Source organism: Geotrypetes seraphini, chromosome 5 (genome assembly GCF_902459505.1).
Source record: "Geotrypetes seraphini chromosome 5, aGeoSer1.1, whole genome shotgun sequence".
Taxonomy (NCBI): domain Eukaryota; kingdom Metazoa; phylum Chordata; class Amphibia; order Gymnophiona; family Dermophiidae; genus Geotrypetes; species Geotrypetes seraphini.
Genome location: NC_047088.1, coordinates 86183696 through 86203526, shown reverse-complemented (window position 1 = coordinate 86203526; position 19831 = coordinate 86183696). Strand labels below are relative to the sequence as shown.

Genomic DNA, 19831 nt, shown 5'->3' with positions numbered 1-19831 from the left:
AATTTAAAAATAGGGCGATTATCCCTGGTGAACTGCAAATAAAACCAGGTCACAGCTGGGACAGATTTTTTAGCCAGACAAATTGAATATGGGTTGGCACTAGGCTATTCAGAGGCTAACACTGCCTCCAGGTCTTTATTCATTGCTCTCTGCTGCTGGCTGGTTGGTCTTAACTGCAAAACAGGGGCGGGAGAGTGTGTATGATCCTTGATTGAAAGTTTATGCACCAGTTCCCAGCCTGGTTCCAACTAAGCTGAAAGGAGGACAGAAATACCAGTTGTTTTTTTTAAGTACACAGTTTTGAAGTGTCCTGTAATACGTTATTCATTTAATCTACTTATTTGCTGTTTTTGCTCTAGTCTGTAGGGTAACAACATTCGAATTTCCAAGCACTGCACTTTTTCTCTCTTGGCAGTGAAGAAAGGCAGTCATGCACCACGAGACAGCAGCAGGGCAGGGACAGCGACCCTTGGGGAATTGGGCGTGGCTTCCTGGCCGAATTCGCTCTGACCACACCCCCTTGCACGTGCGAGAAAGCAATCCAAGATTAAGAGCCCCGAGAATCATTTCTTTTTAAAACAATCTGGAAACCACCCAATAAACGTTAAGCAAATCCTTTCCTTGAGACAGAAAACCGAGGGATGACATATAACTTTTTATCGCCCCGATGCCTTCTTTAACGCATAATCCCTATCTAGAAAACGTCCGACTTCTGCTGCCTCCTCCCTCTTGCTCCTAGCGTTTGAAATGGAAGTGTCTTTACGGCAAAAAAGCAAGCGAAATGATTTGTATTTTTCATCACTAAGGGACACGCTGGACTTTTGCAGCTGAGAGCTAGGAAGGAGGCGGACAGGGCTCCCGACCGAGGACGGGTTTATGACCTACAGCACTAGCAAAACTTTAAAGGCGGGCAGCCCAGCTCGGTCTCGCTCCCCGGGCTCGATGCCTTTCTACCAGCGAACGGTTGAGCCCGGGCGGCTGTGGCTGCGCTCGGCCGCGCCGGTGCAGGAGCTGGGCGATGTGTGCAGCCTGGCCGCGGTCAGTCTGCTCCGGCAGCTCGCCGATCTCTGCGGCCACTCGCTGGCTATACTGGACGAACTGGAGGAGCACCTGCTGGCCCTGCGCAGTCGCGCGCGGAGTCTCGAGCGCAGGACGAGCCGCTTGTGCGCGCTGCTGTCCGGGCGCAGGGGGCAGCCGGGACATACCAAGCAAGGTAAAGGAGGGGGGGGGGGGGAGCTGGGGTTCGGCTGTCTTATTGGCTATCATCTGGGTGCCTTATTCCTATCGGGTATATTCTCACTCCGCTGTTCTGTTCACTCTTCTATAATCTGCTCTTTTTCCATTCCGTTCTCTTCTAGCCTAATCGGTCATCTTCGTTTGTGTTCTTCCTTCTCTACGTTTTCACTTTTTTTTTTCCATTCTTCTCAGCTTTCTTTCCTTTCACTTTCTCCATCTGTACTTTTCCTGTACTCCTTTTTTCCCATGTCTTCATTCTGTTTCTTCTCTTTTTCTTTTGAGGTATTTCTCTCCCCCCCCCCCTTCCTTGTGGCCTTTTATTTTCTTCCAAATCCTGCTTTCATCGCTTTGACGATGCTTTCTCTATCGTCTCCCATTGTGAACTGTCTCCTTCTTTCTTTTTTCCTTTCAGGTTTAATGTCCTTTATATTCTGAAATCTATTTTTAATGCCCTGTTTTTGGCTGTTGAATGAAAAGGAAAAGACCTGCCCCTCTAGGAATGTAAGGCACTTCAGCCAGCCCATTTGAGGATTATATTGGATTTTATGTGTTATACAGATGTTTTGAGAGCTGTTCAATTATTCAGCAACTGCAAGCATGTAGCAACCTTTAGTCTGTTCCTTTATATTGTTGTAACAGGTGCTTTAATAATGCACTATTTCACTGCTAAGGAAACTGATATTACCTATTTAAAAACAAAGCCTAGCAAAGTTTCAGATGGAGTGCTGGCAGGTGTTCAGTATTCTTCCAGGTGCCAGTGCTCCTCTCATAGCTGGATGGAAAGAAGAAACCCTTAAGCTGGCATGTCTGTTCTCAGTCTCTGCAAGATGCACTTGTGCTCTGAACTACTGCTTCCTATCCTTGTCTCTAGCTTAGGAATGGTGAACTCTGGTCCTTGATTGCCAAGACACGCTTGGGTTTCAGAATTGCAGTATTTATAAAAGTTGCAGAAACTGTTTCCAGATCCAGAGTAATTTGGTTATCCTGAGAGCCATACCTGTTTATAGTACTTAAGGTCTGGAATTTTGTTTGTGCCGATTTTGTTCCATTTCATCATGGGTCATTTCATTTTAGTGCACACTATCATGAAATTATGCACGTGCTGTTTTGTGTTGAAGGGCTCATTTTACGAAGCCGCGGTAGCGGTTTAATGCGCGTAATAGCGCGTGCTAAACTGCCGGCCATGCTAGCCGCTACCGCCTCCTCTTGAGCAGGCGGTAGTTTTTCAGTTAGCATGGGGGTTAGCGCGTGATTAAAAAGTTGCGAGCGCTAAAGCCGCTACCGCGGCTTCATAAAAGGAGCCCTAAGTGTATGTCATTTCATATTAGCGTGCACTAAGCAGCGTAAGAACATTTTACCCCGGGCCAGCAAGGTAAATGTTCCAATGCTCATAGAAATTCAGTGAGCGTCGGCACATTTACCTCACCGGCCCGCGGTAAAATGCTCTAACGTTGCTTAGTAAAAGGAGCCCTAAATTAACACATACTAAATAAAAATAATGCATGTTAAGAATGGAACAAAATTGGGCCATAGTGAAACATACATTCCTGCCTTTGTCATAGGGCCTCTCCCCAAATCATGTTTGGGTTTTTGCAGTAGTTTGACAAGTCCCTAAAAATTCATTATCCCAGGACAAGCAGGCAGCATATTCTCTACATGTGGGTGACATCATCCATGGAGCCACGATGTGGACAGCTTTTCAAGCAAACTTGATTGAAGATCTTAAAGTTTGCTAGTGCTGCACCGCGCATGCATGTGCCTTCCCGCTCCACTAGAGGGCGCATCTCCTCAACGTGGTCCTCAGATCTTAGTTTTCCGCGGAGCCTGAAAGCCCTGTCTCTCTTCTCTGCGATCCTAAGTGCCTTTCTTGCACCGCAGCTTCTTTTATTATTTTGTCGGAAGTCGCTGTGCCCCGCGTCTTTTGTTTTTCTTCGATTGATCTTAAAAAAAATAAATATTGTTTTTCCTACTTTCGTTTGCGACCGGGGATACGCTGATGTGTTTTGAATAGAATTTCCCACAACAATAGTGCATCCCATTCCACTAGAGGAGGGGTCCTCAACCCATTCTTCAGAGCACACTTAGCCAGTTAGATTTTCATGAAAGATTTGCATGCCCTACCTTCATGGTGCACAAATTTATGTTATGCATATTCATTGCGGGTATCCTGAAAACCTAATTGTCTAGGTAGGTTCAGAGGACTGGATTGAGAACTCCTACTCCTTCAACATCCACGCCCCCTTGCTGTTATGTTTTTTCAAGCTGTTTCTAGAATTGTGACTGTGTAGTTAAAGGTATAACTGCAAATTATTTATTTATCCAATTTTCCCGGGGAGCTCAGAACGGTTTACATGAATTTATTCAGGTACTCAGATATTTTCCCCTATCTGTCCCAGTGGGCTAACAATCTATCTAATGTATCTGGAGCAATGGGGGAGGGGATTAAGTGACTTGCCCAGGGTCACAAGGAGCAGCATTGGTTTGAACCCACAACCACCAGGGTGCTGAGGCTATAGCTTTAACTATCCAATTATTAGCAATAATTAGATGTTGGTGCCAATTACTGGCTAATTTGCAAATTAACTTGCATGCCTAACTGGCACTGTTCTTTATAATCTGGGCATGCAATGTTGCCTACTAAGCATGAAAATGTGCATGCAGAATTATAAAACGAGGGTGAAAGTGTTGATTTCCATGTGTCTTTACACTCTTAGATTCAGCACTTGATGGAAGACCCTTTTGTAGCTGAAACAGCCATGAATTGTTTTGAATAAATGTCTACCTTTTAGCCTTTTTCCTCAATAACATTATCGCATAATTGTTTTGGCAGGTTAGGCTTTTACCGCAGAATCACTCCCTAACACACACAGGAATATTTAATCAACTATGATTGGACACAGGTGGGCTCTGTTGAACCTATTATGAACCTTGTTTTTGGAACTGGAGCTAATTTGGGTTTGGTTGGACAATGAGTGTGAAGACTTATGCAACCAAGACTTTCTGGTTTCTTGTTCTTATTATTTTTGGATATTTCTGGATTGTTCTTTTTTCATTGAAAAAAGAGAATACGTTGTATAGATCAGTGAAACAGACTCTTATATTGATGCAGTTTGAATTGTATTACAGTACAGTGGGGCCCCTGTATCCTCAGGTAATAGGTTCTAAGTCATACCATGGTTTTATGAAACCATGATAGTTGCAAATGTTATTATAACACGGTTTAGCATGGCCAGAGCACTGAGCACTCTCCCCACACTCTTCCCCATCATACCCACCACTCTCTCCAGCATTTCTCCTGAAATCTTCACTGACAGCAAGCAGCATCTCCTGTCTGCTGCTTGTGCTGGCCTGGGTTTCCTTCCTCTGATGTCACTTCCTAGTCCCGCGATCTGGATGTGACCTTAAGGAGGAAGCTCAGGTCAGTGCAAGCAGTAGGCAGGAGATGCTGCTTGCTGCCAGTGAACATTTAAGGAGGTATGCTGGGGTTGCTGTGGGTACAGTGGGTAGCATGCAGGGGGAGCACTCAGTGCCTTGGTAAACCTTGGATAATTGAAACTGTGGATGCAAAATCTGTGGATATGAGGGCCCTGCTGTATTTTCTAGCGTCCAAGTATGGAGACTTTTACAGCACTGCCTTGTGCCATTAGAATGATAACTGTGCATTCACTATTCAACACAGCCTTGCAGCATTTCAAGGGCCCCCTTATTCATCCCAATGCACATTCTAGTCGGAGCTGCAGCCATTTTGAAAACAGCTGATGAGCAGTGTGTTATGCGAGATGAAGCATAGTAACATAGTAACATAGTAACATAGTAACATAGTAACATAGTAGATGACGGCAGATAAAGACCCGAATGGTCCATCCAGTCTGCCCAACCTGATTCAATTTAAAATTTTTTTTTTTTTTTTTTTTTTCTTCTTAGCTATTTCTGGGCGAGAATCCAAAGCTTTACCCGGTACTGTGCTTGGGTTCCAACTGCCGAAATCTCTGTTAAGACTTACTCCAGCCCATCTACACCCTCCCAGCCATTGAAGCCCTCCCCTGCCCATCCTCCTCCAAACGGCCATACACAGACACAGACCGTACAAGTCTGCCCAGTAACTGGCCTAGTTCAATCTTTAATATTATTTTCTGATTCTAAATCTTCTGTGTTCATCCCACGCTTCTTTGAACTCAGTCACAGTTTTACTCTCCACCACCTCTCTCGGGAGCGCATTCCAGTCATCCACCACCCTCTCCGTAAAGTAGAATTTCCTAACATTGCCCCTGAATCTACCACCCCTCAACCTCAAATTATGTCCTCTGGTTTTACCATTTTCCTTTCTCTGGAAAAGATTTTGTTCTACGTTAATACCCTTTAAGTATTTGAACGTCTGAATCATATCTCCCCTGTCTCTCCTTTCCTCTAGGGTATACATATTCAGGGCTTCCAGTCTCTCCTCATATGTCTTCTGGTGCAAGCCTCCTATCATTTTCGTCGCCCTCCTCTGGACCGCCTCAAGTCTTCTTACGTCTTTCGCCAGATACGGTCTCCAAAACTGAACACAATACTCCAAGTGGGGCCTCACCAATGACCTGTACAGGGGCATCAACACCTTCTTTCTTCTACTGACTACGCCTCTCTTTATACAGCCCAGAATCCTTCTGGCAGCAGCCACTGCCTTGTCACACTGTTTTTTCGCCTTTAGATCTTCGGACACTATCACCCCAAGGTCCCTCTCCCCGTCCGTGCATATCAGCTTCTCTCCTCCCAGCATATACGGTTCCTTCCTATTATTAATCCCCAAATGCATTACTCTGCATTTCTTTGCATTGAATTTTAGTTGCCAGGCATTAGACCATTCCTCTAACTTTTGCAGATCCTTTTTCATATTTTCCACTCCCTCTTCGGTGTCTACTCTGTTACAAATCTTGGTATCATCTGCAAAAAGGCACACTTTTCCTTCTAACCCTTCAGCAATGTCACTTACATACATATTGAACAGGATTGGCCCCAGCACCGAACCCTGAGGGACTCCACTAGTCACCTTTCCTTCCTTCGAGCGACTTCCATTAACCACCACCCTCTGGCGTCTGTCCGACAGCCAGTTTCTGACCCAGTTCACCACTTTGGGTCCTAACTTCAGCCCTTCAAGTTTGTTCAACAGCCTCCTATGAGGAACTGTATCAAAGGCTTTGCTGAAATCCAAGTAAATTACATCTAGCATATGTCCTCGATCCAGCTCTCTGGTCACCCAATCAAAAAATTCAATCAGGTTCGTTTGGCACGATTTACCTTTTGTAAAGCCATGTTGCCTCGGATCCTGTAACCCATTAGATTCAAGGAAATACACTATCCTTTCTTTCAGCAACACTTCCATTATTTTTCCAACAACTGAAGTGAGGCTCACCGGCCTGTAGTTTCCTGCTTCATCCCTGTGACCACTTTTATGAATAGGGACCACATCCGCTCTCCTCCAATCCCCAGGAATCACTCCCGTCTCCAGAGATTTGTTGAACAAGTCTTTAATAGGACTCGCCAGAACCTCTCTGAGTTCCCTTAGTATCCTGGGATGGATCCCGTCTGGTCCCATCGCTTTGTCCACCTTCAGTTTTTCAAGTTGCTCATAAACACCCTCCTCCGTGAACGGCGCAGAATCTACTCCATTTTCTCGTGTAACTTTGCCGGACAATCTCGGTCCTTCTCCAGGATTTTCTTCTGTGAACACAGAACAGAAGTATTTGTTTAGCACATTTGCTTTCTCCTCATCACTCTCCACATATTTGTTCCCAGCATCTTTTAGCCTAGCAATTCCATTTTTTATCTTCCTCCTTTCACTAATATATCTGAAAAAATTTTTATCTCCCTTTTTTACATTTTTAGCCATTTGTTCTTCCGCCTGTGCCTTCGCCAAACGTATCTCTCTCTTGGCTTCTTTCAGTTTCACCCTGTAGTCTTTTCTGCTCTCCTCTTCTTGGGTTTTTTTATATTTCATGAACGCCAACTCTTTCGCCTTTATTTTCTCAGCCACTAGGTTGGAGAACCATATCGGCTTCCTTTTTCTTTTGTTTTTATTGATTTTCTTCACATAAAGGTCCGTAGCCATTTTTATCACTCCTTTCAGCTTAGACCACTGTCTTTCCACTTCTCTTATGTCCTCCCATCCTAACAGCTCTTTCTTCAGGTACTTTCCCATTGCATTAAAGTCCGTACGTTTGAAATCTAGGACTTTAAGTATCGTGCGGCCGCTCTCCACTTTAGCCGTTATATCAAACCAAACCGTTTGATGATCGCTACTTCCCAGGTGAGCACCCACTCGAACATTAGAGATACTCTCTCCTTTTGTGAGAACCAGATCCAATATCGCTTTTTCCCTTGTGGGTTCCGTCACCATTTGTCTGAGCAGAGCCTCTTGAAAGGCATCCACAATCTCCCTACTTCTTTCCGATTCCGCAGACGGAACATTCCAGTCCGCATCCGGCAGGTTGAAATCTCCCAACAGCAGAACCTCCTCTTTCCTTCCAAACTTTTGGATATCCACAATCAGATCCTTATCAATTTGCTGCGATTGAGTCGGAGGTCTGTAGACTACACCCACGTAGATAGAAGTTCCATCTTCTCTTTTCAGAGCAATCCATATCGCTTCTTCCTCTCCCCAGGTCCCTTGCATTTCGGTCGCTTGGATATTGATCTTTACATAGAGAGCTACTCCTCCACCTTTATGACCATCTCTGTCCTTCCTAAAAAGATTATATCCCGGTATGTTTGCATCCCATCCATGTGATTCACTGAACCATGTCTCTGTGATAGCAACAATATCTAGATCTGCCTCTAATATCAGGGCTTGCAGATCATGAACTTTGTTGCTTAGACTGCGAGCATTTGTGGTCATCGCTTTCCAGCTATTTTTCAGCAATAATCTCCTTTTTCGTATGGATTTTTGTGTCGTTTCACTTTCCGTTGCAATACTAAGAAATGAGTTGCTGATATTGCTTATGTTGCAGCCTTTACTACTATCACATCTTTTCTTTTGCCGGGGGTGGTCTCTATAATTGTCCTTCGTACATACACCACCCCCACCTTCTAGTTTAAATGCCTGGAAAAATATTGTCTAAATTTCTCTGCAAGGTTTCTTTTTCCTGCTGTAGTAATATGTAGCCCATCAGTGTAATATAGCTTCTTGTCCTTCCATGTATTTCCCCATCCTCCTATGTACCTGAAGCCTTCTTGATGACACCAGGCTCTGAGCCATCTATTAAAGTCCTCTGTGTTTTTCATTCTTTGCTCTCCTTTTCCATATGCAGGCAGTATTTCAGAAAAAGCTAAAGTCTTTACAAAAGGTTTCACGCCCTCACCAAGCTCCCGAAAAGCTTTCTGTGCTGCAAGTGTGGAGTTGTTGGCCAGGTCATTTGTTCCCAGATGGATAACAACATCAGTGTTAAAATCCTTAGTTTCTTCCTTAATTATAGTCAGTATTTGCCTGGAACTCCTGGTAGCTGAGGATCCTGGAAGACATTTCACTATTTTGGACTCCTCGCCCTGTGTTCCAAGGTTAATGCCTCTGATGATGGAATCCCCCAACAGTAATAGTTTTCTGTTTTTGGCTTTTTTATTTGTACTTAGGGTGCTCTTGTTCTCTTGAGTTTCCTTCATTGGTTCCAGTCCCACCTCCCTTCTGTTTTCCTGAGTATCGCAGTGCACTAGTGGAACGAAGGAATTCTGTAGAGGTAATATTAGTGAAGGTGGATGTTTCTGTGTTACATGTCGCAGTCTTCCTGAGCCTACTGTGACCCATTTATTCCTGGGCTGTTTTATTCTTTGAGGTAGAGGTGGTAAGTTGGTATGATTTTGTGGAGTGATGGAAGCTGCTTTAATTGTATTCAATTCCTGTTTAAGTTTGCAGAGCTCCTCCTTAATACTGGCAAGTTGAAGACAGATGGGGCAAGCCTTAAGCCTCCAAATAGTATGTCTTGGAATTAAAGCACCACAGAGATTGCATAGAATAAAGGTCATCTTGATTGGTTGTGAAGTCCTGATTATATGGGTCTCTATATATGAATAGTGGTCCCTGGGGTTGGTGGGACTATAAGTAAGACTACTAGTAAGGCAGAAATATAGGCTCTATACCACCTAAAACACAGTATTTTAAACAAAACTGCAGGAAGAAGAAATAAGATTTAACAGAGGAAAGAGAAGGATTTTTTTTGTGCTTTTTTATATTTTTTTTTAGTAAGAAACAGGGAGGAGAAGAGAAATTAAGCAGATATAATGCTGAAAACCAGTGAAAAGAGCAGAATATGAAATGGTGAGTAACTTAGCTTTTAGAAGTTCACAGGGCAGCCTTGTTTCAGCAATGTCCCAAAGATAATGCAATTAACCTTAGAAGTAAAACAGAACCCCTCCCTTCTCCACCTAATCAGCAGAAAACAATGGCTGAATACTGGTAAGACAGAAATATAGGCTCTATACCACCTAAAACACAGTATTTTAAACAAAACTGCAGGTTCTATCAGTGCTACCCTAAAACACAGTATTTATAACAGATTTTCCCTACTTTAGTCACCCCACAGGCACCAGAAATATAGGCTCTATACCACCTAAAACACAGTATTTTAAACAAAAAAATGCAGGTTCTATCAGTGCTACCCTAAAACACAGGATTTATAACAGATTTTCCCTACTTTAGTCACCCCACAGGCACCAGAAATATAGGCTCTATACCACCTAAAACACAGTATTTTAAACAAAACTGCAGGTTCTATCAGTGCTACCCTAAAACACAGGATTTATAACAGGATTTTCCCTACTTTAGTCACCCTGAGCCACAGGCACCAGAAATATCAGCTCTATACCACCTAAAACACAGTATTTTAAACAAAACTGCAGGTTCTATCAGTGCTACCCTAAAACACAGGATTTATAACAGGATTTTCCCTACTTTAGTCACCTAAAACACCTAAAACACAGTATTTTAAACAAAACTGCAGGAAGAGGAAATAAGATTTAGCAGAGGAAAGAGAAGGATTTTTTTGTGCTTTTTTATATTTTTTTTTAGTAAGAAACAGGGAGGAGAAGAGAAATTAAGCAGATATAATGCTGAAAACCAGTGAAAAGAGCAGAATATGAAATTATAGATTACCCCCTGATAGCTTTAATTGGAAAAGATCATGAAAATATTTCCAGGATTCAAAAAGTTTAAAATACATGATATTTTTTTTGCCTTTCATTGATATTCATCTGGAATTCCTTCTATAAGATTATCTTCGGTGTTATGCCATTGTTATAATTTTGAAAACATTTATTTGAGTAACCCTCAAAACTAGAGAGGTTTATTATTGTGGTCTCCCAAGTGATAATATGTGTGTTTGAAAGCCAGAATATATAGACTGTGAATTATCTTTTTTTTATTATTATTATTTATTTATAAATTTCAACATAATATCAAGCATTAAACTTGTACAGAAAAGAAATTAAGCCAAATACAATCTACAACAAGCCAGGAAAAAAAAATAAAAAAGGGACATAAAAGTTACAATGGCTTAACTTTTCTCAAGTCCTCAAATTAGATCCAAAATTTACACATTTAGTGAGAGAATAAAAGTGAACTTAAAGAATCGCTGTCTTGAGCTAAGAGCAAAATGCATAACTTTCTAATGAGCTTAAGATTTTCCTTTATCCAACTGGGATATAGACAAGAAAGTAGTTAATTGAAAAGGTTCAAAGAAAACATACTTATTCATTTGGTGATGAATAATACACTTGCAAGGATGTCGCAAGTAAAAGTAGCCCCTAAAGCTAACAATCCTGGCTTAAGTAGTAGAAATTCACGCCTACGCTTCTGCGTCTCGAGTGATAAATCGGGAAAACATCTGTATTTTATGTCCAAGAAATTCTTTCTGTTTATTCTTAAAGAATAGACTCAAAATCCATGCCTTATCAGGTTGGAGAGCTACAGATATTATTAATGTTGCTAGGGTCGCAATTTCTCTATCTGGCGTCTCAAGCAATGCTGAGATGTCCATTGCCTCTGATGCTGACTTTGACCACCAGCTGGCAGATAATACACTTGAGAAAGTAGAGGTAATAGTTTATCTGAAATTCCCAGAATTTCCTGAAAATATCTTTTGATCATTTCCCTTGGGGTCACCAAGGTGACTTTAGGGAAATTAATCAATCTTAAATTGTTACTTTGTGCTGTGGTCTCCAACATTTCAATTTTCCTCCTAAGATTAACATTATCTTTAATTATTGTCTCTTGAATCCTTTTGGAGGAAATTAAGTCCTGTTCAACTTTCTGAATACTGGATTTAGAGTCACTCAGTCCCATTTTGACTTCTTTGAGTTCCTTTGTATGTTCAATCAGTTTCCCTTCTATGTATTGAAAATGGGAATTAATGGCTTTACCAAAATTAGCCACCAAATCCCAAAGTGCCTCAAGAGTAACTTCAGAGGGTTTATTAATAACATTTTGCTGCTGACAAGTGAAAAAGTTCTCACCAGTTTCAGAAATCTCTTTCTTCTCCTCCGGCTGAAAATTTCCCCCACTCGCAGGTGAAACCATCTCCGGATCCTTGGCTGGGCTCTCCCGATAGAGTGCCCCTCCTTCTGAGCTCTCCAAAGCTGGTAGACTTGCCTCAGGGGACGGAAACTGCTCTATCTCCGGGGTTTCCTCACCCCTTGGAGAGCTCGTTGTCCGGGGCTGCGGGGGCGGAGCTTGAACGTCGGGGCTAAGGGTTGTATCAGGTCCTTGGAAGGCTACAGCGGTCTCGCTCAATCGCGGCACTTCCTGCGGACTGCTCACCGACGTGACTGGAGCATTTTACATTCGTTTTAGGATATCCTCAATTGTGCCCATCGGGACTCCTCCGGGGTGACGCGAGGCAGCAGCAGCACTTTGGCCGCGTCTCTTAGGCATTTCAGGTAGGGAGATAAACTTCCACACTACTGCGAAAAAGTTTTTGAAGAAATTTTAGCTGACTCCCAGGGCGTGTTACTCAGCTAAAGCAGCAAGCAGCCATCTTGGATCCATCACAGAGTCTTTTCCTATGAATTATTATCTATGTTATGTGGAGTTGTTTTTTTTATTTTTTTGAGACCTTTGATGAGGGCTCCAATTGACGCCTTATGAGTCAAGGAGCCATAATATTGAGGTCTGTTTTTCTCCACTTTTTGTCTTTATATTTTATTGGCCATATTTGAAGTTTGAGTGAATGGTGGCTCCAGTAATACTTCCATAACAGTACATTTATTTGATTGAAGACTGACTGCACCCTCTTCCAGCCCCCTTAGTTGCCCACTGCATACATGCTAAATTGCCAGTTCTTTGAGTTCAGTGGGTGCTTGAGCAGTCTCATTATTTAAAAAAATGTCTTGATTGTGTTTAAGGAAGAGAAATTTGTGTTGAGCTGCTGAAGGGAAGGATGACCATGCTCAACAAGCTACATATTGTTCCAGATGCCACTTTTCTCTGAAATGTCTTTCTGTGGCTAACACTTGTCTACTCCCTTGGGGGAAAAATATCAGATCTTATTTTTTCCTGTACCGTTCCTATACTGTATTCCTCTTGGGACATCCATGCTAAACTTTTTAAAGGGAGGTTAGGACTTGATGTACAGTACTGCTTTTTCTGTGTGGTTTACACAATCAAAGTGGTTCAAATGGGGCAATGAAGTGTTATGTGACTTGCCCAGAGTCACAAGAAGCTGCAGTGGGAATCAAACTCACAACCTCATGGTGCTGAGGCAGTTGTTCTAACCACTAGCCACTCCTAGTAAAATGAAAACATAATTTTGAAATAAAATACTTTGAACCAGGCCAGGGAGGAAAAAGGAGATATGTTGAGGAGAGGGAGAAGGAAGAGGTAAGAGGCTGGTCCAGAAAGGGAGGAAGAGGAGGAGGAGGAAGAAGAACTTGAGGCAAATTACATGCAGGTACAGGGCTGGGTAAAAATACTTATGACCTCTTCCTCTGTAATTAGCCCTGCAAAATCAATGTAAACAGTAGGGATGTAAAAAAAAAAAAAAAATTAACACATTTTTTTTGTCCACAAGGTTGATTTTATTCCTTTATATAAAAATGAAAAACACACACAATTTTACTTAAAACAAAGTTTAAGGGTTGCCCCACTTCACAGTTTTGTTTTTTTTAACTACCACTAAGCTTAATAGTGTATTATAATTCTTGTACACTCGACAAATAATCAATGGTCTATGACATAATAGCCGCCTTTGATGCAGAAGAAAACTTCTTTTGGTGACTGGCCACTAGCCAAAGAACAGATTGCTTCTGTTCATCTTATTCCAAAGTATCATTGCATTTTTCAATGAGGCTTATCCCTTTTTCTGCTGCATTATTAACAATCAGTTTGGATGCCCGATTCCAAAGTTCCTTGAAAATTGAATCGTCGGTCCACTCTGTGGGATGTTTCTTCAGAAATATTTTCACTTATGTTGATCGTCCTTCAATCAAGAGATCAAAAAATGACTGTGTTCTCTGTTACAAGACTTTCAAAGGTCATAGGTTCCATTTCATCTGTACACATGAGATGTCGTGGAATGTCTGTCAACAATAGCCATAGCATGATGGCTGAAACGTCGGTTATTTGTACATAGATGTGACGAGACTCGGAAACCTGCTACAATCATGACGCCAGCCGAGGAAGCCTAAGAGAACAGACACTGTAAGTTCTGCACCATTAGCATCTTTGTTTCTGGTGTGATTCTGTCATCAAAAAAGGCAAGTGCTGCTATATGTTATATGGGTAACTGCTTTAGTTTTCCTTTCCTCATACCTAGCTTTTGTTGTGATTTTCTTTTTTTTATTCTTTACTGAATTTTCATATGATTTACAAGATAACTCTTGCTTCAGAAAAACAGAAGGAAATAGCAAAACTTTAAACAAAATAGGTAACAGTATATCTTCCTCAGACCACCATAAGCTCAGAGAGAAGACCCAGATATATTGAAGAGAAATTCAAATTAGAAGAAAAGAGGAATTGACTCAACAGACAGTTCCCGCTATTTAAACTGCTGATCATTTATAGCTGAACATTCCCCGCTGATAATTTCTTCATGTCCAGGAAAGCTTGCAACTACTCAGGTAGAAAAAATGCATATTTAACTCCAAGGTGTTTAACCAAACATTTACATGGACAGGCCAAAAGAAAAGTTGCACCCAAAGTCAGTTTCAGTTCTCATAGCCAAAAATAATTTTCTTTGTTCTTGTGTTTGCCTGGTAACATCAGGGTAGATTCAAACTTTTTTTCCCCAAAGAATAGAACTTGTGAATTACGAAAATATAATCTAAAGAATGCATTCGCATCGTGCTCAAACACGAATGAAACCAATAAACTAACTCTCTCAGAAGTATCAGATATCATAGTTTCAAGAAAGTCCATAAGATTCAAGGGCTCTCCTGCAATCAAATTTCTAACCCCTTCCTCTGGGTGGCTCCTACTTCTTTCTTGAAAGGTATTTAATATATACGATTAACAGGTGGAATATTTTCAGGGGAATATCTCAGCACATCTTTTGTCATGATTTTCTTTTCCTCACGCTACCTCTTTTTGCATTCTTTTGCAGTGGTTTGAAGGTCAACTCCACTCATACAGCAAGAAAACACATTCTGCCTTTGCTTCTGTAGGAATTTTCAACCTTCATTTTTAAGTTCAGTCATAACATCCTTTTTTGATGATCAAACAACAATTCACTTTTAAAGATTTCTTCATTCTGTCTATCACCTTCTCTTTTGAATTTTGTGTTTCTTTAGGGACAAATACTCTTGGTGTAGTTTCTTCAGTTTCCAACACAGAGTCTATGCATTGTGTTGGTATCCTGTCTCAAACCCATACCACCACCACTGACTGCACGCCAACTTATAACTTTCCGCTAAAGGTTTTCCTTTGTCATAGAGATGAAAATTGATCAGTCAAAGAACATCCATGTGGCAGTCTAGCAGTTGACAGCTGACAGACTGACTTCCCAAGTTTTTGGGTGCAGATCGCAAACTAGATAACGCCATACAAATTAATTATGCACAATCACCTACATACACAAAATACACAACTGGAATAGGTAGGCTACTGGGCCTATTCTGGTTGGCCCAGGTGCCTCAGGCCTCACTTGTGGGCGGGGTTTGAGCTGCCTGGGCCAATCAGGCCCTAAGGCCAGCCATTCCTGCGATGGCTTGCCTGCTGGACGGACGGGCTTGGCACCCGTCTATCCGGCCAACGATGTTAAGGTGGGGGTATTGGGGGTGGGGGGGATCGAGTGGTCGGCAGTGGGGACTCGCGGGTCAGTGGGGAGGCCGATCGGGAGTTCGGGGGGGGCAAGCATGGGTGCATCGAGGGTAGGAGGGCCTGAGATCCCTCCTGCCCATATTTTAGTGGGGGTGGGGGGTAGGTGGTTCACCTGGGCAGGAAGGGTTGGGCTCCCTCCTGGCCTGATCGTTATCAGCAGGGAGAGGGTTAGAGGATCGCTGGGACAAGAGGGCTTGGGCTCCCTCTTGCCCCGATCCAGTAGGGGAATGTTGGAGTGCCGCGGGGCAAGAGGGCTTGGGCTCCTCTTGCCCCATCGAGTCGGGGAAGATGGGGGTGCCACGGGGCAAGAGGGCTTGGGCTCTCTCCTGGCCCAATCATTGTAGGGGGAGATTCTATAACCGGTGTTGTTTTTGACAGACACCGGTTATAGAATCCAGCTTTTAGGTGAAGGACTGGCTCCTCCTTCACCTAAAAGCCCTTGTTTTGGGCGTTTGGGACAGGCTTTTTTAGGGTTGATTATATGGTGTAAGTTTAGACGTAGTGGTGGTCTGGGTGTTTAAACAGCTGAACATAGAGGCAGGCCATTATAAAAAAAAACCTCCTTTTGGACGTTTTTTTTTTATAATGGACATTTTCCCTCCTTCTACTTTCAAGTTTAAGGCCTTAGGCCAAAAGGGGACTTAGATTTTTTTTTTAAATTATGCCCCTCTAGGTGTCTAAGATGTTCCAGTTTCTAATAAAGGATGATATATGATTGTGCTTTAATGCTATAATCTCTTCATATTTCCTATATGCACATAAGTTATTCCACCTTTCATGATAGTTGACATACTACCGTATTTTCACGCATATAACGCGCGCGTTATACACGATTTTACAAACCGTGCATAACCATGCACGTTGTACAAATTTTTTTTTTTTCATTCTGATCCGGAATTCCCCCTGCGAATCCTCCCCCCGCTCGCGTCACCGCCCCCTCCCCCGCGATCCTACATCCCCCCCAGCACCACAAAGACAACTCTTACCCGATTGGGCACCGGCACCAGCACCAATGCACAGGATGTGCCAGTGCCAGTGCCCGAAGATCCTCCCTCGTTGGGTTGGGCTGGGCTGGGCTGGGCGGTGCGAGAGAGATCCTCCTTCTTCCTGTGCCGGGCTGGACTAGGCTTTGAGCATTTGCGCATGCTCAAAGCCTTCTGGTCTCGCTCTCTCTGAGATTATCTCCTACATCCCCCTGCAAACATCCCCCTGGTCTCACTCTCTCCGAGATTATCTCCTACATCCCCCTGCGAACATCCCCCTGGTCTCGCTCTCTCCGAGATTATCTCGGAGAGAGCGAGACCAGAAGGCTTTGAGCATGCGCAAATGCTCAAAGCCTAGTCCAGCCCGGCACAGGAAGAAGGAGGATCTCTCTCGCACCGCCCAGCCCAGCCCAACCCAACGAGGGAGGATCTTCGGGCACTGGCACTGGCACATCCTGTGCATTGGTGCTGGTGCTGGTGCCCAATTGGGTAAGAGTTGTCTTTGTGGTGCTGGGGGGGATGTAGGATCGCGGGGGAGGGGGGGGTGATGTGAGCGGGGGGGGGGAGGATGCTGGTTCGCAGGGGGAATGCCGGAGCCCAGCCCAGCCCAACGAGGGAGGATCTTCGGGCACTGGCACTAGCACATCCTGTGCATTGGTGCCGGTGCCGGTGCCCAATCGGGTAAGAGTTGTCTTTGCGGTGCTGGGGGGGATGTAGGCTCATGGGGGAGGGGGGTGATGCGAGCGGGGGGGGGGAGGATGCCGGTTCGGAGTAGGCAGGAGGAGGTTTTAGCATGCGTGGTATACGCGTGTGCGCGCTATATTAAAATTTTATTACATAAATTTCTGTTCCCCGCGCGCTATACCCGTGTGCGCGTTTTACACGGGTGCGCGGTATATGAGTGAAAATACGGTAATTATTCTTTCAATGGAGGATCACAATATGCAGAGCCAGAGCTATCATAAAATCAAATAACCTGGAACTAATGGATGTAATGCTAATCTTAGGATTAGACAATCGTAATATAAAAATGTCATATGATAATGGAACAGATATAAAAAATACATTGCATATTGTATGCCATACTTGAGACCAATATTGTGACAAATTAGTAGAAAAGAAAATCATGTGAGATAATGAGCCTGCTCAGTTATTACAAGACCAACAGGTGTCAGGTGTTTTACGTGGAAGCTTAGCAAATTTTGCAGGAGTCCAGTAAGCATTATGCAAAATGAAATACGAGGATTGTAACAAGGCTACAGACAAAGAAGGACAAATTGATTTGGACCAAAAAACATCCCATTGTAATGAGGTCAACTGTAAATCTAGTTGTACATTCCATTTGCAGTTAACCTCAAGCAGGATCTTAGTAGCCTGGAGAAATTTGTATACTTTAGATGCTGTTTTTGCAGATTGTAAAAGAGGAGCACAAATGGAAGTAATATGTGGACTCCATACCCTCAACCAAAATGGAAACAACAGTAAGGGCGGACGGCTTGGAATCAATATGGGTTAAGCTACCAGGAGGATCTGGAGCAGACATCAAATTGGGTCTATACTATCGTCCGCCTGGCCAATCGGAAGAAATCGACCGGGACCTGGAGACTGAACTGCGGCAGGTATGCAAGAATGGAAGTGTGGTGGCGATGGGGGACTTCAACTACCCTGGGATAGACTGGAGTATCGGGCACTCAAGTTGCGTGAGAGAGACCAAATTCCTGGAAGCCACGAGGGACTGTTTCCTGGAGCAGCTGGTCACGGAACCTACACGAGGAGAACATAAGAACATAAGCAGTGCCTCCGCCGGGTCAGACCACAGGTCCATCTTGCCCAGCAGTCCGCTCCCGCGGCGGCCCAGACAGGTCACGACCTGTCCAAATCACCAGAAGGGGCCCCCATGCCACCTTGGTTTCCTATTGAGTCCTATCTTCCCATCAAAGTCCTAGCCCTCCGGTCTTGCACATGCACGACCTGGTCGGGTTTCTATACTTATTTTCTGGTTAGCTTTTTCAGTATCCCACGATCCCTTTATCCCTCAGGAATCCGTCCAGTCTCTGTTTGAATCCTTGTACCGTACTCTGCCCAATCACGTCCTCCGGTAGCGCATTCCAAGTGTCCATGACCCTTTGGGTGAAAAAAAACTTCCTTGCATTCGTTTTGAACCTATCTCCCTTCAGTTTCTCCGAATGCCCCCTCGTACCTGTTGTCCCCTTCAGCCTGAAGAATCTGTCCCTATCCACCCTCTCTATGCCCCTCATGATCTTGAAGGTCTCTATCATATCACCCCTGAGCCTCCTTTTTTCCAGAGAGAAGAGCCCCAGCCTATCCAACCTCTCGGCATATGGGCAGTGTTCCAGCCCTCTTACCAGTTTCGTTGCTCTCCTTTGGACTCTCTCGAGTACCGCCATGTCCTTCTTGAGGTACGGCGACCAATATTGAACGCAATATTCCAGATGCGGACGCACCATCGCTCGATACAGTGGCAAGATGACTTCCCTCGTCCTGGTTGTTATGCCTCTTTTTATGATGCCCAGCATCCTGTTGGCTTTTTTTGAGGCCGCTGCGCACTGTGCAGATGGCTTCAGTGATGCATCCACCAGCACTCCCAAGTCTCTCTCAAGACTGCTTTCTCCCAACAATGCCCCCCCCCAATTTGTAGTTGAACAACGGGTTTTTTTTCCCTATATGCATGACCTTGCATTTTTCCACGTTATAGCGCATTTGCCATTTGTTCGCCCAGTCTTCCAGCTTGTCTAGGTCCCTTTGCAGGTCCTCACACTCCTCCCTGGAGCTAACTCTGCCGCACAGTTTGGTATCGTCTGCAAATTTTATAACCTCGCACTTTGCCTCCTTTTCCAGGTCATTGATAAATATGTTGAAGAGTAACGGCCCCAGCACCGATCCCTGCGGCACACCGCTCGTGACTTCCCGCCAGTCAGAATATTGGCCCTTCACTCCGACCCTCTGCAGTCTACCCGACAACCAGTGCTCTATCCATCGGTGCACATCCCCTCCCACCCCGTGGTTCCACAGCTTCCTAAGCAGCCTTTCATGTGGCACCTTGTCGAAAGCCTTTTGAAGCTACTCTTGATCTAATCTTCAGTGGACTGGGGGGACCTGCAAAGGAAGTAGCAGTATTAGACCCACTGGGGAACAGCGATCATAACATGATCCAGTACAGACTAGAACTGGGATCATCCAGGGTGAAAAGAACCACAACAACAGCGCTCAACTTCAGAAAAGGGAATTATGATGCAATGAGGAAAATGGTGGGGAAGAAACTCAACGGCAGCACAAGGAAGATAGAGTCCGTAGAAAGCGCCTGGACCCTGCT

The 19831-nt window shown here is 43.9% G+C and overlaps 1 protein-coding gene across 7 annotated transcripts in view; it reads left to right on the top strand.

Annotated features, from left to right (window-relative positions):
• Positions 1–538: 538 nt before the first annotated feature.
• The window catches only part of NHSL2 (NHS like 2), a 542601-nt gene continuing 523308 nt past the window's right edge, over positions 539–19831 (top strand). For 4 of the 7 annotated variants that reach the window (XM_033945435.1, XM_033945432.1, XM_033945431.1 and 1 more), the window contains exon 1: positions 540–1213. In XM_033945435.1, coding sequence (XP_033801326.1) covers positions 877–1213 — 337 coding nt within the window. In that variant the 5' untranslated portion in view covers positions 540–876. Of the gene's footprint in view, positions 1214–19831 lie in introns of all 7 variants that reach the window. The other 3 variants (XM_033945433.1, XM_033945438.1, XM_033945437.1) reach the window with 1 other exon arrangement.